At 35.9% G+C, this 27,677-nt stretch overlaps 1 protein-coding gene across 1 annotated transcript in view; it reads left to right on the top strand.

Moving 5' to 3' along the window:
* The first annotated feature begins 10,766 nt into the window (after window positions 1-10,766).
* The window catches only part of LOC128982509 (mucin-2-like), a 29,851-nt gene continuing 12,940 nt past the window's right edge, over window positions 10,767-27,677 (top strand). The window contains exons 1-4 of the mRNA XM_054401470.1: window positions 10,767-10,777; window positions 11,407-11,495; window positions 20,592-23,050; window positions 26,377-26,481. Of these exons, the coding sequence (XP_054257445.1) occupies window positions 10,767-10,777; window positions 11,407-11,495; window positions 20,592-23,050; window positions 26,377-26,481 (2,664 nt within the window). The remainder of the gene's footprint in view (window positions 10,778-11,406; window positions 11,496-20,591; window positions 23,051-26,376; window positions 26,482-27,677) is intronic.

The following is a 27,677-nucleotide window of genomic DNA, read 5'->3' on the forward strand; positions in this document are numbered from 1 at the left end:
TACACACATTTTTACATCCCTTTCTTCTTTGACCTTTGAAAGTCCTAACAACAGCACATTAAGAGCCATCTTCATCAACAAAGACCAGAGTCGTGCCCAGGTGAGAAGTGGCAGGTGGTTTCACTCGTCATGACAATCAGCTGTTGCCAAATCAGCTGTTTGACATGTGGCTCACGTCAGCTGATGTCAACATCTGATTGTGGTTATCATCACGTTGTGATAGTGTCGTCTGTTGTCCATGTGGAGGTAAATAACCTGGGTCGAGGGTTAAACAGTGAGTCGGTTGGAGTGAATGCGAGTGGAATGGTTGTGGAGTATGTTGAAATGTAAATGCAAGTCTAACCAGCAATACAGTATGTTACAATAGGTTTATTAATACAGATTTTTGAAAAAATTTGATTTCGGTTTTCTGAGATATCAAATCTTAAAGCGTACATTATAGCCTTACAAATTGAAAACAACCTTTCTGAGCGTTCTGCGTGTTTTTTTTATATTTTTTTTATAACGTAACTAAAATTTTTAAAATCCTAACTTTCTGTTTGTTAATTGTATTACATGACTTTTAAAATGGCGTTTTGTGATAGTCTCAACCTAAGGGTCAAATTATACAAATTGTGTCAAGAGAGTTTTGAATAAAACTCCTTATGTTACTAAAATAAATAATTGAAAAATAACCGTCGCTTAGTGAAACCTATGATTTTAAAAGCGAAGATAAATACAAATTGCTGTACTATATATTGGTTTTAAGTGTAGTACATTAATGTGTATTTGTGCGCATTTAAAATATAAGAGTATACATTACAACATTTTTGCCAAAGTATTGATGAATTTAAAAGAAACGTCTTGGTACCATAACATACTTTTGTTTGAATGTACACGTTTATGGCAAAGAATTTGTATTTAAGGTGTTGACGACTTTCTGTTAGGCTAAATAACCCAAAACTTGAAATGTATACAAGTCGAAACGATGAGTTTCAACAACTATTTTTAATTATTGTTATTTATTATTTACAATTAGTGTTATTTAATTGTGTTTGTATAATTTGCAACACTTATATTGTTATTTATTTATATTTTAGTATATGTATTTAACAGACACCCAAATGGCGGCATGAGAGTATTTTTGTGCATTATGCTAGACTCAAAATATGTTATAATTTATTGTATTTATTTGTTCAAATTGACCGCACTACTTGAAACGCGGCCAGTCAATTTCTAAATACTGTCAATGCATGTAACAAGTTTGTACTCATTGGAAATAAATTCATTTATTCATTTATGTATGGTAAAGTTTTGAAAGAAAACTTCCAAGGTGACCGTGAAAATAATTCCGACTAATGCTTTTGTCACACTTCTTCACTTTCATGCATTATACAAAAGAGTGGAGAGAAAGTAAGTAATTTACATTCAACACAGATTGTAATACACTCACAGGGTGTCCGTGAAATTAAGCTCTGCTCCATACAAGCTGTTCTGGCCCTGGCCAGCCCGAGACTAAACTATGTGGCTATCTTGCTAGTTACTTGGCATCATCCCTTGAGATACGGGTGTACATTGTCACTGACTTGTGTTAAAACTTCTTAATTTTTTATACCAATGTCATATTTTTTGTTAAGGAATTCCCCGTGATTTTTAAGGTTTTCAATATTAGGTTAATTAATTATACTGTTTGCTTGGTTGTCAAATAGGTTACTACTTTCCAAAACAGTAACTCTTGATACTATGTTAAAGTTGAGTTTTTCTATTATAATGAAGAATGATGGACACTAGTTAATTTCCAAAATCATATTTAATTAGTTTCGAAAGCCATTTTAATTATGATCTTAGAACTCTCATTAAATTTACGTTGTACGTACACTCGTAAGCACGATATGTCTATTATGATAGGTTACATTGATGTTACATAAGGAGTATTATTATTTATTCAAAATTTAAAATAAACTGATTGTGATCCAACAATTCAATTTTTTCATGTTGGTAACACATATGGCGTGGGGCGTGGTTATACTATTCCGAACGATATTCCCATCAACCAATCACAGACCGCTCCTGCATCGCCTCATCCGCCTTCCGTCCGCTTTCGCTTGACCACGAGTCTATCGATGGTTTATACCACGATGAACCATCGATGGGTGAACACTCCACCACTCCACGGCCTATGTCGCGTGATCACCGACCTTTTGTAAAGTAACCAAACAAACAGCGATACTTGAATCCAAATACAGCTTACGTGAAGTGACTAAAAAATTCAACAATTTAGAATATACACTTGAGTACACAATCTTTGAAAAAGTCTCTTACAAATTACACACAACACAAAACTCCGATATTGACCAATAGGCAGCCTAATCAGTACAAGCTGCAATGTCGCTTGCCTCAGTGTCAGACAAAGGTATTATGCCTGTGATCGCCTATCATTAACTACCAATAACAAGCTTATATGGCTGAAGACAACAGCTGTATGCAGTATTGTACGCGCTTTGATGTGTTTCATTCTTCTGATAATTAGTCAGATAATAGCTTGGACAATACGTTAGCTGTGAGCCAACCTCCACTAACCACCTTGAGATGCTGTCTTGCCCCTAGCCTTGCCGCATGGATAGAAGATAAAGGAACTGTAACCAGGGGGTGGTATAGTGTGTAAATATTGACTCCAGATATTCAGGTGTGCCTCTATGGCCCCAGTGATGACGCTTTTTTTCAAATATAAATTACTTGAATATAGTGAGTGGCAGTTGACAGTTAACAAAATGTATAATGTTTACAATTGTTTTCACCAGTTTGTCTGTAGATGTATAAGGACTTATCCAATTAATATCAATTGGTGTTAAAAAATCATTGGGCTACGCTGTGGACATCCAAAGTTGTTGAGGAGTTGTTGAGTTCAGATTTAATTTTTTCCGTAGCAAAAATCCATGTTTACATTAATTAATACTCGTTCAATGATTGCTTTACATCCCGACAACGTCTAATTTTACCTTGCCTGTATAATTAATAGAATTAAACCAAACACTAAACAAAATTTTACTAAAATTAATAGTAGGGAGTTTGTAATGAATAAGTGTACAACTGTGTTTTAACGTTGATTTAAATGACGATATTATTCTTTTTTGCGTCCTCACTTCGCTGCAAAACACAGGCTAACGTTACGTTGCACATAATGTAACAAATATTTAATATAGTAAAACAAAGCTTGTTATACCTATTTAAACAGCTTGCAGCAAAGTCACATGAGGGTTACACGTTTTTATCATGTATTTTCACGACCCAATAGTTCAAACCCCATATGAGTTCGTAGTTTCACCTAATCTATAATAGGACACATGAAGAAGCTCTTTTTCAGTAGTGAAATTCTCCTTCAACCATTGACAAGAAGATTTACTATACATGTTTCAATCGCCGCATCAGTAAACCATTACCATTACCATTACCAACTCCTATGTCGTTGCCCAACACTTGTTGGATAGACTGCGTCAAATAAAATTACAGTAATAAAACTAATAAAAAAATAACATTCTTATTTAACCAATATTTACAAATAGAAAAACTAGTGATGGCGGTGCATATTATATATTCGAGAAGTACTCGCCAGACACTTCCTCAAAAGAGTACAGCGGCTCATTTGTGAGTTTGTTAAAAATCCGCATGGAGAAAGCTTTCATGTCTTCAGTGTGGGCCCGAGGCGGTAACATGTTGTAGAATCGCATGGCTGGGATGGGATGGGCTGCCAAGGATCTTGATAACCTGCATCGAGGAATGTCAAGTTTCTGTGCATGCCTGGTGTCATGATTATGGAGATCACCCCTCTGTTGATATTCACCTATGTTATTCCTGAGATTAATCAAGCCGTTATAAACATATTGGCTGAAGATGGTCATAACCTTAAGGTTGGCGAATAGGGGCTTACAGTGGTCTCTATAACCAGCGGCTGACAGCACTCTGACTGCCTTCTTCTGCAGACGAAGCACTTTTTTACAGCCAGGAGCATGTCCCCAGAGCAGGATTCCATATCTGATATGGCTTTGAAATAGGGCATGGTATACATTTATCAAATATTTATCAGTGATGACCCCCCTAAGTTTCCACAGAAGAAAAACCACGCGGGAGAGTTTAACACATACATGACTGATATGTTGTTCCCAGGTAAACTTAGGGTCTAGGCTGAAACCCAGCAATTTCACGCTGCTTTGCTGATCAATATTCATTGTTTTGCTTAAAGTGCATAACATCCTCTGGGTCTTGTCTCCATTCAACTGTAGCCGATTTCTGGCAAACCAGATTTTAGCAGCATCCAGTGCAGCTTCTGCCTCTATCAAAACTTGGTTTGTAACTTTCCCTCTAGTTATTATTGAGGTGTCATCAGCATACAGGAGTGCTCTGCCCTGGAGATGGAGGTCATTTACAACAATCAGAAACAAAAGAGGGCCCAGGACCGAGCCCTGAGGGACTCCGTGGCAAACCTGGCGTGGACCAGATGTGGCACCACCAACTGTGACAACCTGGTATCTGTTATCAAGATAAGATTTGATGGTCTTTAGTGCAACTCCTTCAACACCATAGCGACTCAGTTTTTCCAGCAGTAAGCTGTGCGATACGCAGTCGAACGCTTTGCTGAGGTCGCAAAGCGTGATTGAAACACTGTCCCTTGCTTCAAAGGCGTTTTTGATTTCCTCAGCTAGAACCATAACCGCATCTGAAGTTGATCGGCCCCTCCTGAAACCAAACTGCCTACTCAACATTAGGCCATTATCCTCAAAAAAGTCCGCCAGCTGCTTCTGGATAATGTGTTCGATTATCTTGCCTATCACAGGAACCAGGGATATAGGCCTATAATTTTTAAGTTCCTCAGGGTTGCCTTTTTTGAAAATAGGCACTGCTCTACTAAGCTTCAAGCATTCAGGGAAGACACCGGCTGCCAGGGAGCCATTAATAACATGGGTGAGGGGACCAGCGATGAGATCGATAATTTCCTTCAAAACCACTGAGGACATGCCATAAAAATCCTGGCTAGTAGACCTTTTTACTTTCCTCACAATATTCCTTACATCATCAGGGTTGACAGTTTTCCATGATGCTAACTTTGCATTGAAACCTGGGGGAAGGGAAAATGCATCCTCAGGTCGGCCAACAGCCTGGGGAATTTGGCCTAAGATAGCATCTACCGAGTTAATAAAGAAACTGTTGAATTCATCTGGGCTTGCAGCATTGATCAAGTTTTTATTTGGATTTCTACGATGGCTATTTATAATTTCCCACGCAGCCTTACATGGGTTGTGTGCTCCCCTAATGAAATTTTCATTATTTAGTTTCTTAGCTTCATTAATCCTAGACCTATATAGCTTCTTAGCTCTAAGGTAATCTCGGTAAAATCTTTCCTTTACAGCTGGATCAACTGCCTCCTTGTAGTAGTCAAAGAGGAGAACTACAACATTTTTTAGGTCTTGGAGAGCTGGAGTGTACCAAGACTTGTCCCTCTTTACCTTATCGACTTCTTTTCTAGCCTTAAATATTGGTTGGCCCTAAATGTGACCTCATATCCACATGTTCTCTCATCACGCCTGTAGCACCGTTACCTCGGGGCAAAGGTCACGAGGTAATTAAACTAGTGTTCGTGCCGGGTCAACTTTATGTGATATCGTCTTACAAATGATTGGCCCTTGCGAAACACGTTTAGTTTACTACACTGCTGCAGGGTGAGCTCTCAGTTACTTGTCAACAAGCACGGTTGATAAATAAAGTATCATACTTGAATATTAATATAATAAAGAGTGGTTGTCTGCTCTTTGTTTTATGAAATTATTAGAAAACGTTTGAGGAGTTTGTTAGTGTCATGAAAGTAACAGATAAAATGCATTCGATTTCAAATATGAAGAAATATGTTTGCACGTTGAGACATGTTTGAGTACTAAGTCTGAATTAGTACCATAGATTAAAGAGAGTATCCGTATTCTCTTTAATCCATAGTAATATATAGATTATAGATATCCCCTTAATTTAAAACATATCAAGACTGGTGGATTGGACAAACCAAACCATATTTCTTGTTAAGTTTTATAATTTTGTGTCAATTAGTGGTGATTGGTTTTAGCTGTGATTACCGAAAGTGGGTGACAAAGTAAAAGGTCCAATGGAAAAGATAATCGATGATAAATTTGTAACATGGCTAAAGATTTATTAGATTTCATATTTACTGATAACTGATACCATACGATTAGAACTTAATGTGTGTTTTTCTACGCCAGTGGCAATTTTTACGTTTTGAAAGGGAACGGTCCAAACCCTGGTCTTGTTTGTAACTACTAACTTCGATCTTGTATTAGTTCTAAGTACAATACTATATACGCCGATTTTTACAATCATTTGTAAAAACGCTACCCTCTAAATATAAAACAAACAAACAAAATTGATTGAGCAAATTATTTGTGATAAAAAGAAATTAACTCAAATAGAGACGGTAAGTAATTTATATACAGAACACCAAAAATATCGGCTTAATTTATAACAATTGAACTTATTTAGATTATTAATTAGTTGAATTGCATGCAGCTTGGTCCATATTATATTCTAAGTATTTTAACACATTTACTCATTATGTGTCGATTTCTTGACAGAATATTAAATAGATTATTTTTGATTTCCCCTAATAGTATCAGAACATACTGCAAATAATACTGTGTTTTCGCTCCAATAATCATCGTACTATACGTGTCCGATTGCAATTGAACTACCTGAAACCACCAATTTAGCTTGACTCTTAATAACCCCATGCATATACGGAACTATAACGATTTCATTGACTTACTTCTACTTCTTCTACTATCTAGATAAGCATCGGAGACCTACTTCTGTCAGAGGTAAACAAGCAGACATTCTACTGTATAATCATGTGTTGTCGACACACTCTACAGGACGTGAGTATACAGATGATTGTCTTTATCCGGTGGACATACAAACTTGCGAAATGAAATTTTGTGGACTTGCTTTAACAAAGTTGAAATGTCGTAGTGTTCATAAGTTACTTGATAAGATTTGAGCAAAACACTGATGATGATTGTTCAACAATTAACAATCAACAACAACAACAACAATAACAATGGCTCGGTTAAAGAAGTTCAAGCTATGATTATACAGGGTGTCCCGCAACTCTCTGGACATGTGCATATAGCCATAGACAAAAGAAATACCATAGCGTTATTGCTTAGGTAAACACATTTCACCATAGGAACATGGGTCTGTGGTGCCTAGTTTTCCGTCTGTCTGTATTTATGTATTTTTTACAAAAACATTAATAACTCCTAAGCGGTTTTAGATACAGTGTTGAGATTTTGCATAAATGTTTATTTTGTCAAGACCTATCTTTGTTTAAAATTGTACTAAAAAATCATTTACCGTTTTAAAATGGCAGCCATTTAAAAAACTTGATTCCAAATTTCACGAAATCCGTTAACTTAACAAAAAAGTTGCCAGAGACAAAAAAGTTAGTAAATTTTATGTAGACAACTATGTAGACAACCATCAATTTATATAAACCATCGATCTGTAGTAATAATAGAGATCGATGATATAAACATGAGACTGTGGAAAACGACAAAATAGGTAAACTTATGTGTTACTATTGTTTTGCTAATTATCACAGATTGAGCATTGCAATCGGTTTTTAATGCCGCTCCTAGTTTGATATACGTGGGTAGCAAAGTTCGTGCACGTTTTGTCGTGCTCTACAGTCCACAGTTGTAGTGTTAAACAGGTCGCCCACGAGACTAGCGGGTCAATGCAAACCACATTACGTATACTTTCTATTAATTGCACCCATTAGAACGACGCAACCTTGCACTTATGATTGTATGCAGTGGGAATTTGTTTACACGGGAGCTCTACTGCACGGGACCTCTGTACAGACGCAGGTTAGAATCCTGCCGATCAAAAAAATAACTTTGTGAAGATATTTTTTTTTTTGACTGAGTGGATCGGAGTCAACGTTTAAATTGTAGGCTCCAGAGGAAATCAAGTTTGACTTGTGGCTCGGGAGATGAGTAGTGTCTATGTTTGGAGATATCTCTGCTCGCAATGCTGAGATAATTCAATCATGATATCAAGCACTTGAAAAATAGCATATGGATGTATATTGTCCATACCATTGACTACTAACATACAGCTATAGTCAAATGGTTAATACACGTTTACTTAATTATTGCCTAATTAGTACTAAGATTTTTCTAAAAACATATTCTTTGAGGTTTACAGGGAGTTACAGGACTTATTAGACAAAAAAGATAAACAATAGCAAAGATAACGAAAATGTGTGTGGTGCACTGTATGTACAGTGTGTTTGAATACGTTTATACTCTGTATGATGTAACCTGCCCAACTGGGGACTGGTCAATGGTTTACCTAGGCCTACATAAAATGGGCGAACAATTTATTAGGAATATTTTATGAATTAGACACAATTTTATACATTTCTGTAAAAAGAAAATTAAAATGAACAAGTAAAACCATAAGGCCTGAGGCAGTCCACGAAGGGATAGGAGACATGCCCCATCATACAGACTTTAGGCCTAAGTTCACAAGATTGTCAACACAAAGTCAAACAAATACACGGATACTAAAACAAAGAAGATATCTAAACATCTTAGTGTTTAAACATTTTTTTGTAAAAATCGCACAGTTCCGCGGTGGTCACAGTTGGGGCGAAGGCCGCGCTGACCATCCGTGACCAGCGACCACGGGGCATCCTTCACCAATGGGAACAGTCGTGCCAACTAACGGAAAACACCCGTGAAAATTCCCAAGGTAATTCCCAGCATCGGTGATTTCTATGTTGCAGTGGTTAATCGCGATTTGTTTTAGGTTAGAAGTGTTGTTACTTTTGCACGGTAATTGGAGGTCAATTAATGTGGATTGTGGAGGGAAATACATTGAGCTTTTACCAAATTATATATACTAGTGGAACCCCGTCGAAATCGACGGTTAATCTTGAGGTTTTATGTAAATTCAGCTAACTGCGATAGATAGAGTGAAGTCATTAAAATCTTAGTTAAATGAAGGGAGGATAAGCATAATAATAAGCCACTTATCATGACCGCTATCATGTCAAAGCCACTTTCACTATATGGGAGAATGAGTTCATATAATTAGTCTTTCATGTTACGGAAAGAGTCAATATTTATTAATAACAACTAATTCCATCTGCTTTAGAAAAATCATTCAGATTGTATCCAGATTTATAAGTAAATCTTCATCTTTGGTCATAAAAATACAGAATTTTATCAGCATTTAAATAAGTTTTTTTTTTATTTGATAAAAATATCTGATTCTCCAGATAGCAGTAACATTCTTACTTCGATCTAAGCAATTTTAATTCCTTCTCTTGCCACATCGACCCATGTATTTAATCAGAACAGGATTCTTACTTGATAATTCATTAACTTATGGGGTAGTTTTGCCTGGCCATATCGTCCACATAAAGCTGTGCATGTTTTTCGTGGATGGAATGAACCATAATTGTAGGAAATTTGATCACAAATCTTGAACATTTGCGGAACCAAATCCATAACCTAGTCCAGCCTTGGTAACAAATTATGAAAATGCGATGAGATGTGATGACACTGTTGTGTTTCCCAATGTTTTGTATGTAGTGAGGTTTAGATGCGTTGTTCGACCTAGCTACATGTGTACATCAAAATAAAAACCCTGTAGGCTTACACATTTTTTTTAATACCTGAATTGACATTAGTTCACCTACTTCACCAAAACCATAGATGAAAAATACTCCGTAGTTAGTCTATTCCAAAACTTGAACACAGCTCTCATCCTCAATGTAAGTTACTCATCTATGACACAATTTTCAACCCGATTATCGAAAACTTTCATACCAACATATGAATTTCTGGTGTTCTTTCTTGACTTCAAAAATAAATTGTGATTGAAAGTAGGGAAAAAAGGCAAGTGCCAACCTTACAATATATGTAGCTAACCCGATAAGGAATAATTATATGTTCCTTTGAAAATGATATGTCACACTTATTTCATAATTTAAAATTTTCTAAGAGCAATAAAGCATAGATTTTTGAACAAAACATTTAAAACGTATTATAAATTCATCATTTTGTTGAAACTATAAAAAAACTTGCCATGCAGTGGTGAATCAATTGTAAACATTTAATTTTGACAGTTTCCTTTGAATACAATTTTAATATTAACAGTTGGTTCATTAAAAGTAGTGTAAAATTATCCATGGTCATAATGTAAACAAAATTGCTGAGTGAACTTTAAAGGCCTCTGGGGCAGAGCCCCAAGGAAATTTACTTCGTTTCTCTTTTGAAAGCTCACCTACAGACCAATACCTTTCTTTAGACACCCCTATTAAGTTTCTACACCCAGCCGTTCTCTCAAATTAGCTGTGACAAAAACCCCATTTTCCTCCATAAGAATAACATGGGATGGGACTTTAAAGGCCACTGGGGCAGAGCCCCGAGGGAATTTACCACGTTTCTCTTTTGATGGCTCATCTACAGACCAAGACCTTTCTTTAGACACCCCTACCGAGTTTCTACGCCCAGCCGTTCTCTCAAAATAGCTATGACAAAGAAAAACAGTTTCAAATTAATATATAGATTTTAAAAGTCAGCAAGATTTGGTTGCTCAGTTGGTAACGCATACTATCATCGACGTTGTAAGTTTGCGTCTGGGAACCGCCACTAATATTATAGTCTGTGTTATAGACCCTGTCTCCTGACCGGGTCTACCAAGGACTAACCCAGGCCATGAACCATTGGTCAGTCCCCAGGTAGACAGCGAGGGTTAGTGGATAGGTTCCACCATACAGACTATAGTGGTATTTATTATTCTCATGCTTTAGTACAGTTCATCCTTGTATCGTATTGGCTCGCCCCTTGCTCTACATAATACGATCCGATCCATGCACAGACCTGAGGACCAGGCGGCAAATAAAAAATAAAAAATTGCTCAAACCTCTCATAAAAAAGAAAAGAAAAACACCCAACTTTGGCATCATAAATCAATTATAGAAGGCACAATCTATCTAGGGTTTATAAGCTTCGTTGTCTATTCTGAAGAAAAGTCTGTTTAACTTACTACGAATTATCACTGTCTTTAAAAAATATCTGAGTTAAATTATTGTCCACTGCTTGGTGATTTGAACGGTTCAATATTCAAACATAGTAGGCCTAGTTTAACTTTATGTATAAAATAAAATAGTATTCGTTGAATCGGGATAGGTTTTATAATCAACATCTATACTCTTCTCGAATGAATAGAACTAATAATTTTTTACACCAATTAAGTAACTTGGGTCTATTTTAATGTTGCAGCGCGCAGGATGATGGTTTTTCGTGGGACCTAAGGTGCCTTACGCAAGTTAACATGTGTGTTATGTGTTATCAGCTGTATGGTGGACACCCATGGGTGCCAGGGTGAAGTTGCATCACCCACGGGTGTCCACGTTCCGCCACCCGAGCTGATGACTTCCTTCCGTACGTGATAAACGGAAGTGACGTAATATCACGTGACCTGTCTAGCAAATCTGAACATTTGATCGGAAGTGTAACTGCACCATGCCACTACTGTATTGTTACTACGTGAAGAAGTTGAACTTTTATGAATGGCGTTCGTTATAATACTTGGACTATACATAAATCATCGTTAAGAACAAGTTCAATGTTAATGTCGTATTTGGAATGTTAGCATTAGGCCAGACTAGCATCAATATATTTGCATACGATATAATATTATATTTCATCACTAGGGCCTAAAGTCACTTTTTGCGCATGTGGTGAACTATATTTATCGTCATATTGCATCATTAATTTACAAACAAAGCTAGGAAACGAAATAATTTGTATGTAAAGATAACCTCTCAAAACGACTTCCAACTTGTTTTCAATTCTGCTGATGCAAATAAACAGCAGTAGGTGATTCAATAATTTCGTCTATTACTATTGTGTAAGTACATTATACCATCGATGTGTCGAGCAATCGACAACAATAATTGGCTAAATTATTACATAATAAATCAATCGATACATAATTTCGATCGATACGATTGCCACAATCGAAATTTACAACTGTTTACAACAGCTGGTTTTTACTCCCTAAAGACTAAAAATGGTTTTTACTCCCTAAAGACTAAAAATGGTTTTTACTCCCTAAAGGCTAAAAATGATTTTTACTCCCTAGAGGCTAAAAATGATTTTTACTCCCTAGACAGTAAAAATGCTACTTTAGACCCGCAATGCATGCATTAAAACCGGCTGTTTTTACTGCAGTGTGATGAAAACCCCTTTTAATTTTGGTAAGGAATTAATTTCAACTGTTAATATTGGCAAGTGATCTCTATTAAAGTATTGTTTGAGAACCATTTAACCGTCTTGTAATTAATAGTTATTTGAGTACAATATAATTTGGTTTACATAACAGTTTTTTTATGTTTTATTATAAAAAGTACAAATTTGATTGAGATCCTCGTAGAGTGCACCACTGTCTACATTTTCCCTTCATTTTTAAACTTTGATGATAATTTTTTAGAGAAAGATTCTATCTGCAAACTATCACGGAAATGTTTACGGAGTTGTTTACAAATTATAAATTTATTGTATTACACACTTTTTACGATTGTCGTAAATTTGTTTTTTTTCTAAACTTAAGGATTTTGTTTATTAAATGTGTTATTTTGAATTATGTATCCGAAACGTTAGCGTTTTGTCGTAAATACCGGCCTAATCGGTGTAGTTATAAGTTTAAACTTACGGCAATTTTTTTCAGAAAACTAGCGCTAAACAGTTTACGTAATAGTGTTGATGGTTCATTTTGATTTAGGCTTGAACTCATCTACATTCATACTTGGCTTAAAAAACCTACTTTGTATGGTCGCCATTTAATAAGAAAGTATTAAAGTATTTCTGCATACCATAGAGTTGGATAATAATGCGATTGAGTATACAGGGTGATTGATATAAGTGTGGCAGCTGTTTTATTCGAATGTTATAAGAAATATCAAGAAATGTTAAATTGTAACTGCTTGGATTTTTTTAAAGAATTTTGGTCAAGTAGAAAACATAATTTTAGCCACTATTTTTTCAATATGGCCGTCAACTTTGATTTATATTATGGAAGACAATAGTTTATGCGTGTTTTATAAAGTAAATTCCATTAAAGAATTTTTTATTCTTGGTATTCTTTTCTCTAAAGCTACTCACTTAGGAGTTGCAGCGTTTTAAAACTAAGAAAAAATTACTTGCAGTATACATTCTGCGCCATGTAGCTCCTAAATGAGTAAGTTTAGAGAGAAAATTGCATCTACATTCTAAAAACCCCATAAAAAACATAGTTTTCTTATTTTAAAATTTTCTGCTGTTTGGGAAAATGGCGGCCATTTTAAAAATAATGTTATCAATATTTTTTATGTTTTTATGTGTGTATTTTTTATGTAACTCCTAAATGGATAGCTTTAGAGGAAAAATGCCAGAATAAGACATTTTTAATGGAATTCCCTTTAACAAAAATGAAAAATGAAAGAAAAATCTAAGTTGGCGGCCATATTGGAAAAATGGTGGGTAAAATTATTTTTTCAGTTTGACAAAAAATTAAAAAAAAATCCGAGGCAGTTAAAGCTTAACATTTTTTTATAACTCTTACAACTTTCGAATAAAACAGCTGGCACACTTATATCAATCACCCTGCATGTACAGTAATGCAACCACTGGTACTCTATAGAAGTTGGCATCCTGTGATCGTTGGTTGGCATGTAGCTACTTTTAACTGTTTAGAAATTAATTACAGCAGACTCATTTTCACTTCAAGGCTTTCTCTACAGATTTGACAAAGTTGCTGTTTTATTGTTAAAAAAATCGTTGGATTTAAAATATATAATCGAATGGCAAATAGTTAGTCACGTGACATTTGTTGAGAGTTAGGCCTAGTTTGTTAGCAATAAAATTGTCTGAATTTGCATTTTTGCTGGTTGAATATGTGTTTGATACTGTGTTTTTTCTTCAACAGGTTAATAATGTATACCAGTGATAACCCCTACGCACAAACTACTACCATGATCTTTGTTGATTAATTTAAGATGCAGCTGGCTACTTGATCACTGCGCGTAGGTGTAAAGCTAGTTTTACCTTTTACTGTAAAAAGGATACAGTGTGGTAGAAAAGTTCCGGAACGGTTAACTATTTTAAAAAATAATGCAGATAGAGCTAAAATACTTGGTACAAAGTTACAGGACATAAAACTCTATTTTAACACATATTCAGTGATCCAATAATTCTTCAGGGGGACGGCCCACAAGGAGTTGGAAGAAAATCTTAAATGGAAGCATAGGTCAATATGCACATCAAATTAAAGGTCTTTTTTTAGTAGAATACAATGCCGCAAACCACACTTCAAAAGGTAGATCCTGCGCAAAATGGCAGATGTTCAAAGATTTCTTGAATCCGCCATTTTAAATCTTTGAACAACTGTAATTTTGCGCAGGATCAAACTTTTGAAGTGCGGTTTGCGGCATTGCATTCTACTAAAAAATACCTTTAATTTGATGTGCATATTGACCTATGCTTCAATTTAAGATTTTCTTCCTACTCCTTGTGGGCCGTCCCCCTGAAGAATTATTGGATCACTGAATATGTGTTAAAATAGAGTTTTATGCCCTGTAACTTTGTACCAAGTATTTTAGCTCTATCTGCATTATTTTTTAAAATATTTAACCGTTCCGGGACTTGTCTACCACACTGTATATTATCCTACTAATATTATAAATGAGAAAGTTTAGATGTATGGATGTATGGATGTATGGATGTATGTTTGTGACAAGTGAACGCGAAAAATACTGGTCGGATTGGACTGAAATTTGGCATGATGATAGCTCACATTCCCGATTAACATATAGGCATATTCTTATTTCAAAAATCCTTTCGGGCTCCGCCCCAGTGGCTCTGGAGTTTCCCATGTTAACCTTATGAGAAATGGAATTATTGAATCTTAACAGCTGTTTCAATTAAACAAGTTGGTTCTGTTCTGTGATGTTCAATAGCATTAAAGTTACAAGGATTACCAACAGGGTGCAGCACTATTATTTCTTTTACATTTATGACAACAGCTAATTTGCAACCAAAAGGTGAGTGAGCGTAGCGAACGAACTTCAACCTGGAGGCGAGTTAGCGTAGCGAACGAGCTAACCTGAAGGCAAGTGAGCGCAGCGAACGAGCTCCAACCTAACGGTGAGTGAGCGTAGCGAACGAGCTCCAACCCAAAGGTGAGTGAGCGTAGCGAACAAACTTCAACCAGGACGTGATTGAGCCATGCGAACGAGATAATCTTGAAAATTAAGAAGTTAAACGGGGCAAAGCCCGCGGGTTACAGCTAGTGTAACTATAAAAACATTTAACCGTTTTATCAGCTAACGCCCAAACAAACAGGTATTTTGTACAGGTATTTTAAATGTACACAATCACCCTTGGGAGGATTTTGTGTTAAAATTATACTATTGAAGATGGACTATTGGAGAGGTTTTACATTCGACTCAAATTTAAATATTTTGATTCGATGTAAAATAAATATTCATATATTTATATATTTAGTTGACCAAAAATCTTGATAGAAAACCATTTGTTAAGTCATAATCTTGGTTTGGTTACTTTTTTTTACACCTAGAAGTGTCGGCCCAACCGATAATAAAGTTAATAAACCATTGTTAATCGAGTTAACTGTTAACGAGTTTACACTTTAAGTTGATACATATCCACACCTCTAGTTTCTATAACAACGAGTATTTGCAGTACTATATTCTGACGATATTGGAAATTGTCGAAGGCATGAAACCTGTGTGTAAAGATACCGGTAATCGTCGTAGACGTTTTATGCCGTAACTAACTTTGGCTGATTACCTTATCTTGTTTGTTTGTTCAATTAGGAATACTTTCATTAACTATCATCAGTAAAACAAAGTTACCTGTACCTGATTACAGTTTTATTGATAAACATGTTAAGACTGTATTCCATGGTACTAAAACTAAAATAGTGTGGCCTTGTGTATTCTCATTAGCAAACTCGTTTAGGGTTTGTTGTTCAAAGGTTTATTGCGGACATTTTCCATCACGAAAGTAAAAAAACAATACACAACGTTTCGGGATCTGGAATCTGATCCCGTCTTCAGGTGAAAAAACTTAACTAACACATTACAACTAACAATACACAAACGCCCAACCTAAGTCGGAATACACTACCGAGGGTAGTAGTCAAAAAAACCTTTGAACAACATTTACCACCAACAATGAACTTCGTTTAGGGTATTTACACAATATAGGAATATACACAATATATTGGAAGCAATAATGCAATCAATAGGTACAATAGAATGTCTTGGCTATTGGTGTTGTACCCTTATTCGCAATATAACCAAGAAATCCTCATCACATAACCTCAAAAGTACCTAAAGCTATTCCGACTTCAGATTGTCAAGTTAAGTAGTCTAGCAATGTCTATATACGATCCAACAAATCGTATGTATTACGTGCTAATATTGCAATGTTTTAAACGACGTGTACATGTTAAATAATACCTTAATATAAGGGTTGTATTATGGTTACACAGGTTGAAGTGTATTCATTTATACATGATATTTTTTATCAATATCTCCAATTGCATAGCTGCGTTACATACTTTTCGTCGACAATTCATAAGGATTTAGTTGACATGGTTAAATGCACTTTCAAAAGTTAGATCACCGTTATACATTTAACCCTAGATAAATGCAAGTCACACAAAACATTCAAGAAAACTGACCTCATAAAATGCTGATAAATCGCCGTAATAGTAGTTTGGGGCCCAGAACATGTTAAAGTCCATGAGTTACTACACAAATTAAAACTAAGTTAAAGCTGTTGGTTTCAAGAGAGTTTTAAAGTGGTCTCACCACACGAAAAGCCGGCCGACACTGAGTGAATGAAGGAATGGGTGGAACCATGGAATCGGCGAATCATGAATGTACTGGAATACCCGCAACGGCGAATGAGATAAGAGTATTAAATATCCATATCACCTGACCGGGCAGACGACGTACAAACAGTCCCGTTACAACATGGCCGCCGTAGTTGTGGAATTAAAAAAATGTATTACAATAGGTCTGGGAATTTGTAGAATGATAGTGACACCACTAGTAAAAATGTTCACACGGGTGTGGTGTTTGAGTTTCGCTGTAGATGTGTAGATTCAATAGGAAAAACTCTTTAAGATTTTGACATCTAATTTCAAGGAGGTCCTTAGAGTACCATGATGGCAACACTATATATGATTGAAATAAGTTATTGTAAATATTTTAAATGGCAATAGTAGTTTTAGCGAAACTATGTAGTTCTGATGTTAATTAAAATGTTTGCAATGTCACTGCTATATCTGCAAACCTTTGTTTGTAAAATATAATCGTTTGTATTCAGAAGGTCACCGGTTCGATCCTGAGAAATGTCAGTAGCTTTTTACCCAGGGTGTGCATTGAGTTTTAATAAAATGACCCTGGCTTAAGAAGCTTGTTCGGTAACAAAGGTTCACAATGCTACTCACTCCATCCTATATTTTGGGTTAAATATCAAAATACCCTAGTTGTGCCCTCGTCTCACTTGTTAATTCTAATTATGTATGTTAAAACGTGTCCCTTTTGAATAAATTAGTATACCGTAGTTAAACAAATAAATGGGGTTTTAAATACGCAATCGTCATAATAACAGGATTACCAACCAAATTGATAGGATTTATGATAAGCATGAAGCAAAATAAAATACCCCCGCCGCAGCAAACCTGCCGACTAAGCGAATTTCCATTTGTCTTAATTGATTTCAATTAAATATATTTTAATAACATTAGGTTTAACGAGTACCTAGGTTTGCTGCTACAAGGAAACTAATAAAGTTTTTTTTTTTTTGTAAAATATTGATAGCTTAGTACAAAATAAATAAATTTGATCAATATACAAAATATATCCATAAGCAAGCAAACTACAACATTTGACAATATTCTCCATAAGAATAACATGGGAATTTTAAATTTACAATTTTTTAAATTTTCTCTGTTACTATTAACCGAACAAAAATACTTTTATATACTAAATTAATTGTTTTTTTAAGCTCTTTAAAAAGGTCTAAAGAGAAATTGGGAAATTTTGTGTTTTGAGGGTCAAAAGTGAAAAAAACTGATTTTTACCCCATAAAACCCCCCGTAAAGCCCCGTTCCCATGGTCCGATCATGCTGGTTCGCGAACTCATTCAAGTTTATCCCGCTTTACACCCTTAAACCAAATTTCATCAAAATCGGACAAAGATTACTCAAGTTATCGCGTTCACGGACGTATATATATATATATATATATATATATATATATAATTATATATATATATAAGTCTATATATATATATACATATATAAAAATTTGAACGAATGGTGTTTTTGGCCTCTGGGGACATCAAAATGAAAAAGTAAATCGGTCACGGGTCTAGGTCTTACCGTGCCACCTACGGTAATAGCTACTTCCCTATAGGGAAATTCGCTAAAAATCACAAAATAAAGGAAAAAAATACTAGTTAACTTATTTTAATTTTTTTTTATAAACTGACATAAATAAATTACAAAAGAATAAGCTTTATTTACTTTAATTACAGTAGTTACTTGTTAAGTTGTGTGGAAGAATATAAAGTACAAAGAAAGTGTAAGTGCACAAAGAATATAATATGTTCACATTTTTTTTGAAATGTTAATAACGGTTTTCCTCAGTACTTGTCTTTACTATTTCAACAATAATTGAAGTAATATCAGAGGGTGAAGTATAAGCATTACTCTTGCATACACTTGTTTACAGTGTTTCCAATAGCTGTGCCACAAACATTAATATTTACGGGATGGCTCAAGTCCAAAAATACATTTGGTCATAGGCAATCTGTAAAAAAGACACAAATCTAAACTATACAATACAACCAATCCTATTGGAATCCACGTGAAACTACAATAGGCCGGAGGTCCAAGTTAATGACAGGTTCCAGCCTAAACACCACATTCACTTACATTTTAGAGGGCGTTAAATAAAGTTTAATTATTAGTTGGACCGGTCCAAGTATGGAGCTTCGGGGAGAACGTTTCGTAAGATTTCTAGGCTCATCTCTCTTGCTGGAGTTATTAGAGGGCTCTAGGCGCTATGAGTGGCTTGTAATTATAGTAGTTCTAGGTGTCGGGAAGTAGGTTGAGAGAATTCCTGGAAAATGTTTCGTAAACAGTACTATACACCTGGAATTTGTTTTACCTTCTTTTACTGCATTTTTACAACGTTGTTGACTACAGAAATGTTTGGGTTTGTTGACAAAGCCAGTGTTCAATTTTCTGTTGGTTTAGACTGCAAGAAGAGGGTTTGGGACATGATTACACTTAATTTTGTAGTCTTAAAAGTATATCAAGAATATTTTCATTCATATACGTATAAAGCGCAATGCAATAGATATGGAATCTAATTTTTTTGTTATTCTCTAAAACATCAAAGAATCACATCGCAATCATTTATTTCCTACACTGTAACTAAAAATTGCTTAGATATGGTCTGATAAAAATATAATTGCACTGAATAAAAACTTAAAAATGAATGCATGCCCAGTTATCTGGTTACTTGTATATAAATAATATTTTAGGAACTTCTTATTTATTTTGTTTACAATACAAATTGCAGTATTGCGTTTCGGACCAAATTTTATTATGTCTCACTAAAATGTATAAATTCAAAGATATATGGATAAAACGTATCCAAAGACTACTTTGAAAGATAGCTCAAAGGTTTGGATCTTATATCCGTCCCTATTATGAAACATAAAAATTCAAACAGGTTGGAATAAAACTACAGTATAACCGCAACTAAACTAAAACTATAGTAATTCCCCAACTAATTAATAAATTAATAATTAGTAATTACCCTACTAAAACACCGCACAACCACTGTGAAAGAATCTACAGATTATCTTCTATGCAGTACTACTATAATGTTTATATTCCCTGTAACCTCTTACATAAACCAACATTTTATCCGGTTGTACAGTTAAACCTAATGATCCGTTACGGGATATAACTGAAACGGCTAACGGCAATAATCATAGAAGATAGGGGTATGACTCGATTCCACCGATTGCATGGACTGCATAACAGAATGACTTGGTTTTCTAACCAACAATCTGATTATGGGGATCTTACGTGCTCGGTTGCACTCAAGGACTACTTTAGAACGCAGTTATTATCTCAAGAAATCCATTAGTACGATTTTACTTAGTATGAAGAAAATTATTCTGACGGTTGAATAAATTTTTGATGGACTCAAAAGTCTATAACATTAGTCCATATGACTCATTTTTGCAATTTTCCGAGTAAAATTTATTTAATTGTAATAGTTTCTGTGATAAACCGGTTCGCTCCTGAGAAAAGGGAATTAGGTTTAGGGAATAATCCAACACCATTCCACATTCACTCTTGATTTATACTCAGCTTAAAAACGCACTAAGGTCTGAATATATGTATGAATTGAATTGTTTTCTAACTGTGTTTTTCTTTTTCAGATAATCACACAAGCAAAGATGTAAGATCTCGACGCAATGACACCGAAGAGCGACCCTTCGGAAGACGATGGACGACCTCCCGCAACAGCCCTTATCAGAAGATCGTCTCCAGCTACGAGACAGAGCCTGCAGCGAGGGTAGAGGTGGAGGGGGAGGAGGCCAAGGCGAAGAATCACAAGAGAAAACAGTGGAGGACGAGTGCGACGGCGCATGACCAGATAACATCGGAGACGTCCTCAGCTGTAGAGAGCGAGCACGAGGATGATAGGGGCAATGTCCAGGAGGAGGGTCAGCCTGCGCAGAGAACTCTGAGAAGGAGATCCACAACTAGTCACCCTCCGGAAATGACGTCAGAGTCACCTAACATCACCACAATCAACCCAAAGAAGAGGAGAAGACCGTCTTCCACTTCAACAACGACCACTCTTGCTCCTCAGACGATGTCGGACTCTCTATATCAGTATTTCAGACCTTTAGAACAGGACGTTCCTCAGGACGATATCATTCCGTTTCTAGACTTCGGTAGAAAACTGTCTCCGGTCATCCCGACACCGAGTGGAGCGAATTCTATTGAGAGTAAAACCATTGTGACAAAGTTGAGGCCGAGGGAACATATTGATGAAAAAGAAAGCAATTCTTCTGACGAAGAGGTTCTGCAAGAAGACATGGATCTTACTGTGGTAAAAAAGGCAATAGAGAGAAACTCTGTCCCCAGAGGGAAACTTCGGGTGCAGACGTCAGGTATTTCAGATTTTTATAGGAAAAGGGTGCCGACTCAACTACGGACAACGGAAAATCTCATAAGTACATCTGACTCTTCCACAGCATCAAGTGTGTCTGGAGGGAAAAGTGTAGGAGTGTTGAAAAAAGGCCATCGTCACCATGTTCACAACACAGAAGGGACCAGAAGTGAAGATAAGTTTCCTCTCAAGCAGGCAGCTGATTTAGAAATAGTAGGTACACCTAAGGACGTAGAAGTATTTGTGGAGAAAAGAAAACACCTAAGTTCAAGACCGATTCAGCGATCTTCAGCTTTAAAACAAGAAACTCACACATCGCCTTTGACAGCAGAATCATCTCTTGTAAAAACGGTCATAAAGGAGGTACCTGAAGAAGTAAGTGGTGAGTCAGAAGCGTCTGAAAACGTTACAACTTCCGTGCCAAATGTTTCAAGATTAAACGCCCCTAATAATACTCGGAATCAAAATCCCTCATCTACTACAAAAATGGAAATATCTAGCATAACAAACAGTCCAACAACAAAAACATCAAGAAATAGCAACATGCAAGAAAGTGTGAATCCAAAGATTTTATCTACCGCTGTAGTCACTTCTGTGTCAGTTCAGGAGCCTTTAACAGATCTAAAACATGAAAATACCACTGAACTACCAAGTTCTAGTTCTTTAAATGGTACTAAAGATGACCGTATAGTCTCTGAATTACCAATTGACAACAATCCTCCTACAATAAAAGACACAGAAATGCGAAGCTACATATCGACTAAGAACTCATCAAATGTTCCAGTGAATACCCCAGATCCAAAGGTACTATCTCAGAAAAATACTACAGTACCAGTAATATCCAGAGACATATATAAACAGCGCAGCCCTTCTCGAATTCTCATTCACTTACCTCGTCAACTTGCTCGCGTCAACTCAACTCAGAACAAAACCTTAATATCAAACCAGACTATTTCAGACTTAGCAATTATGCCAACAAAAAACAATAGCAATGGCAGTCCAATACCTGATGGAAGAAATGAAACTATACAAACAGAAGTGCTGACAACTCCATCAACAATATCTTCAACAACAAATGAACAAAGTTTTCTATCAAACGAAAGCCTTAGTACAGAGCCTCCCAAATTGTCACCTACTTTAATTAGTTCTCAGCCAACATTAAAACTCGAACCCTCTCAAAATAGTACGAAACCCCCTAACTTTAAGCCTATTTCGATCGCTGTAACAACGGAAACCTCCAAAGAAGATGTGAGACCAAACGCAGATCCTACCAAAGACAGAAAGGTCACTGAACATTCTCCACCTGAAAGTGATCTCGACGAAGTTAAGTCCGACAAAAGTCAAGACGCTTTTCCAGTAAACCCCGAGCCTGCGTCTTCTAGTGAGGCTCCCGCAGAAACTGAAAGCTACGATGTCGTCTACCCTGCAGAAGATGGTGAAGACCAGTTCCCAATATTGTTCACGACCCCACCTCCTGTGGTGGACACTAGGCCTGAGTCGGAGTACGCGGTCGTGGAGGAACAGAAGAACTCTTCGACCTCTCGACCTCCGGAGGTAACCCACTGGGTGAAGACTGGAGAGGTAAACAAGGAGGTGGAGGTGGTGTACCCAGACTCCATGGGTCTAGGAACATACCTTCTCGCAGCTCTGGGAGTTCTTCCTGTCATCCTGGGAGCTCTGATTGGGGCAAGATTCATACTGGCTCACAATAGGAAAAAGGTAAATAAGCCTATAAAATGTATTATAATATTTTTAAATATACCAGTTATGAAAACTTAAGTCTTACTTCGTCTCAAATATATGCGTTAGTAGTTAGTCAAATATATATAGTAGTAGTAGTAGGCTAAAGTAGTTTAGAGCAAAAATAATTTTCTGTATATTTTTATGTGAATTTATTTACTGGTTTGAAAAATAGTTCCGATTAAAACTATTAATTTTTTATTTTCACCCGAAACTGCAATAATTAAAGATTTATCAATATTTAAACTAATTTAAATCAAACATACTTCAGTGTTTTGAATAGTATGTTGTAATGGTGGAGTATAACCTATTGCATCTAACTTTCTTCATGACGGCCAAACACAACATCTTTGAACCTTAGCTGTTCATTCAACAGAAAACTTAAATTGGAAATTTTGAGAGCAACCTTATAAAAGTAAAAACAATACTGTAAAAGTTTTGTTCTAAAATCAGTTAGCACAATGAATAAAATACCCCCGCCGCAGCAAACCTTCAAACTAAGCGAATTTCCATTAGCCTGATAGGATTTACACTAAAATGCCTCCTTAAAAATATCATATTTTATTCCCTATTTAAATAGAATTAGTTAAACGAGTACTTAGGTTTGCTGCAACAGGGAGGGTAAAAAGGTGGTTTTTTATGTTAATAGGTTTGTAAGAAATTAATGTATTTTCCAAATTCGATCAAAATATGTTCATAAACAAGCAAACTACAACAGTTGACTTTTTCTCCATAAGAATAACATGGGGATTTTAAATTTACAGTTTTTTGGAATTTTCTCCGTAACCATTAGGCGCACAATAACGCTTCAATATATTAAATTATTTGTTTTATTATGCTCTACAAAATGGTGTGAAAAGAAATTGTAAAATTTTGTGTTTATAGGGTCAAAAATGGAAAAAACCTATTTTTACCCCACAAAACCCCCCATAAACCCCCGTTCCCATAGTCCGATCATGCTGGTTCGCGAACTCGTTCGAATAAATGTAGGTTTACACGTTTGTACCAAATTTCATCAAAATCGGATGCTTTTTGCTCGAGTTATCGTGCTAACGGACACATATGTGTCCGTTAGCACGATAACCACATAAGAGCATGAAAAAAAAAATAAGTTCCGGGGGGGTGAGGGGGGAATATCTCACAAATTTATGAACCGATTTTCAATTTTTTTCATCAAACATTTTCTTTTAGCGAATTTCCCTATAGGGAAGTAGCTATTACCGTAGGTCTCATGGTAAGACCTAAGCCCGGGACCGATTTACTTTTTCATTTTGATGTCCCCAGAGGCCAAAAACACCATTCGTTCAAATTTTTATATATCTATATATATATATATATATATATATATATATATATATATATGTGTCCATCCGCACGATAACTTGAGTAATTTTTGTCCGATTTTGATAAAATTTGGTTTGAAGGTGTAAGGCAGGATAAACTTGAACGAGTTCGCAAACCAGCATGATCGGACTATGGGAACGGGGGTTTATGGGGGGTTTTATGGGGTAAAAATAGGTTTTTCCCATTTTTGGCCCTAAAAACACAAAATTTCACAATTTATTTTCAAACCATTTTGTAGAGCTTAAAAAAACAAATAATTTAGTATATTGAAGCGTTATTATGCGCCTAATTGTTACGGAGAAAATTCAAAAAAATTTTAATTTTAAAATTCCCATGTTATTCTTTTGGAGAATAAGTCAGCTGTTGTAGTTTGCTTGTTTATGAACATATTTTGATTGATTTTGGAAAATACTTTTATTTCTTACTAAACTATTTATAAAAAAAATCTTTTTTACCCTCCCTGTTGCAGCAAACCTAAGTACTCGTTAAACTAATTCTATTTAAATAGGAAAGAAATGTGCTATTTTTATGAAGGCATTTTAGTGTAAATCTAATCAGGTTAATGGAAATTCGCTTAGTCTGCAGGTTTGCTGCGGCGGGGGTATTTTTATGCTCTTTTATTTGATATGTCACAAGGGGTACCTTGCTATTTAAAAAAAATAAGTTGGTGGCAGGGGGGGAAAGGGGGGGAATGTGAATGTAACGTTGAATTCAAAACAATTGGTCCCCCTACGTCAATAGATGATTCCCGCAAACTGCATATTTCTATCTATTGCGTTTTTTACATAAATAAAGATGCAAGTTTTTTAAAAATACCCTGTATATATATATATATATATATGAATTTGAACGGATGGTGTTTTTGGCCTCTAGGGACCTCAAAACGAAAAAATAAATCGGTCCCGAGTCCAGGTCTTACCATGAGTACTACAGTAATAGCTTATTCCCTATATGGGAAATTCGCTAAAACGAAAAACGGAGTACGTAACGTGGATCTAAAAAGTCTTTTAAATCTTTGCCCGCTTCCAATCTCGTCTTCATCTACGGCTTGTGATGAAATACACCATAAGATCACGTGCAATTTTTCAACTACTAAACTATACTTGAGCTTACCTTCTCTTGAGCTCTCGACTACCGCACGTAGGAATCCGATCTATGACTACCTCAGGGCGAGTGACAGTAAAGTTCACGGACATTCCGAGACACGACTGCGAGAAATAACCTGTCACTGGCTCTCGATAACAGCCACCTTCCCGGCAATGTGTCCAGAGAGCACAGAATATAAAATTTCTATTCTGTGCTGTCTGAATGTGTCCCACACTTCACAATTAAAATTATGTAAAGTTTATACTCGTATAGTGATCTGAAAAAAATCATTCTTTATCTTAAATATTTTGGTACATTTTCGCTAGCACATTTGTGTCATGGATGCACAAAATTCATTTCTCAGTTTAAACTGTAAATCTTTCGATTATTTTAAGTATACTCATTGACTAATTAACACATCCCTCGTTCTTCGTTGTAAAATTTGACACATCGTTGACTAATTTACACATCGTTGTAAAATTTGAGCTCGTTTATTGTGTCTGGTTCATTTTGGTGACAATGGGTGCTAGTGTCAACGAAATTTTGTTTTACTATTATTTAGGGTTAATCTCATGATTTTTTGTGCGTTACTGTTTGGTTATATAGCTATGGGACGAGTTAAAACTCAGTAACATGAAACAAATTGCATGATCCTGGGGGCACCGGGCGGTACCGGCTGAACTAACAAAACAATTGTCTTATTTTGATCCATAAGGATGACAAATTATACTGGGAGTATGTTTAATCATTGACTATTGGAAAGGTTTATGGTTTATTCGTTGGTATAATGTTTTAGCTTTAACATTGTCATTTAAGTGTATTGTCACTGGACAGTCAAAACAATACGCTATACTGAGAGACAACGTACTGTGCAGGTACTGGATGAATCGGAATATTCGTCGGAGTACAACAGAAGTCCGTTGAGTGGCAGCACCTCCTCGCCTCTTCCTACCAAACTACCTAGGATACCCACACATGTAGTAAGTTTCTTGAAATGTGTTTACTGTGGTTCTATATTATTATTGGGTTTTTCTCTCCCTATACATAGTATCATATATTAAACACACTCCCTAAGGGAGTATGTTTAATCTATGATAGTATATATATGGAGAAAGTTTTCTGTCGTAAAAATTTTCGGGTTTGAGTTTTGTGAGGTAATTATTATGGGTTCCTCTGTCTCCAAAATAATACTAGATTATTGGTTTTCGAAGTGATATCTGTATGTGTTTGGCGATGTGAGCAGACTTAACAGACTACACAATGGTACGAATGTAATTACATTTGGTATGTGGTTAATAACCTATTGTATCTTCATGCATTTTTATAGCGATTATCCCATACCGTATAAATCCAGGGCCGGATTTCCCAATAGGCCCGGTAGGCCCGAGCCTATGGGCGCAAGGTCCCAGAGGGCGCACGACCGAGAGGATTTTTTTTTATATCTAAAAATGAAAATAAATAGTCTTAGTTGATAAAAAAAAACTGCCTGTTTAAGCGTTGTGATTCTGAGGTTCACAAGAAGAAATAATTGTTAGGAAACTTAAACTATTTTTCAGAACTAAGCATCAATTTCGTTACAAAATTGGTACCGTAGCGAACACCGGTTATACGGGAGTAGGCTGTAGGGATGTTGACGTTGACAAGCGCCCTAGCGGTACGCATCGTATTGCCACTGCACTGCCAGTGCCATGCCACTATGCTGGCTCGGGCTCGGTACTATCTGATCAGAGCAGGATCAGAGTGATTAGGGGCGCATGCGTGGTAGACATTGTTACCACCCTCACTTCACAAAACAATAGTTATTAACTAATAAAAATATATAATTCGTTGTGTTGAATATCAAAACAACGACGAATTTACCTTTAAAATTTACGAAAAAAATATTAATTTCAGTTTGTATTAGATTTTAGAAAAAATCAACCTCCAAAGCACCATTAATGCTGTAATTTTCTCCTCAGACCTAAGGATCGGTATAGTTGGCCGGAATATTGCTCTGTTTTGCTTTGTAAATATAACCTAGATCATTGAATAGTCAAAGCCTAGATGCAGTACAACCATAGATTAAATATAACTCACTCAAGTCGACTTCTTATGACATTGTTAATTCAAAATTTGTCAATGTCTAGTTTATGTTGGTGACACTTGACGCTAGTTATCACGTAATTTTGTTTCTATT

The sequence above is a fragment of the Macrosteles quadrilineatus genome, unplaced genomic scaffold, assembly GCF_028750875.1.
Source record: "Macrosteles quadrilineatus isolate MER2022 unplaced genomic scaffold, UCM_ALF_1.0 Scaffold_420__1_contigs__length_72598, whole genome shotgun sequence".
NCBI classification, from domain to species: domain Eukaryota; kingdom Metazoa; phylum Arthropoda; class Insecta; order Hemiptera; family Cicadellidae; genus Macrosteles; species Macrosteles quadrilineatus.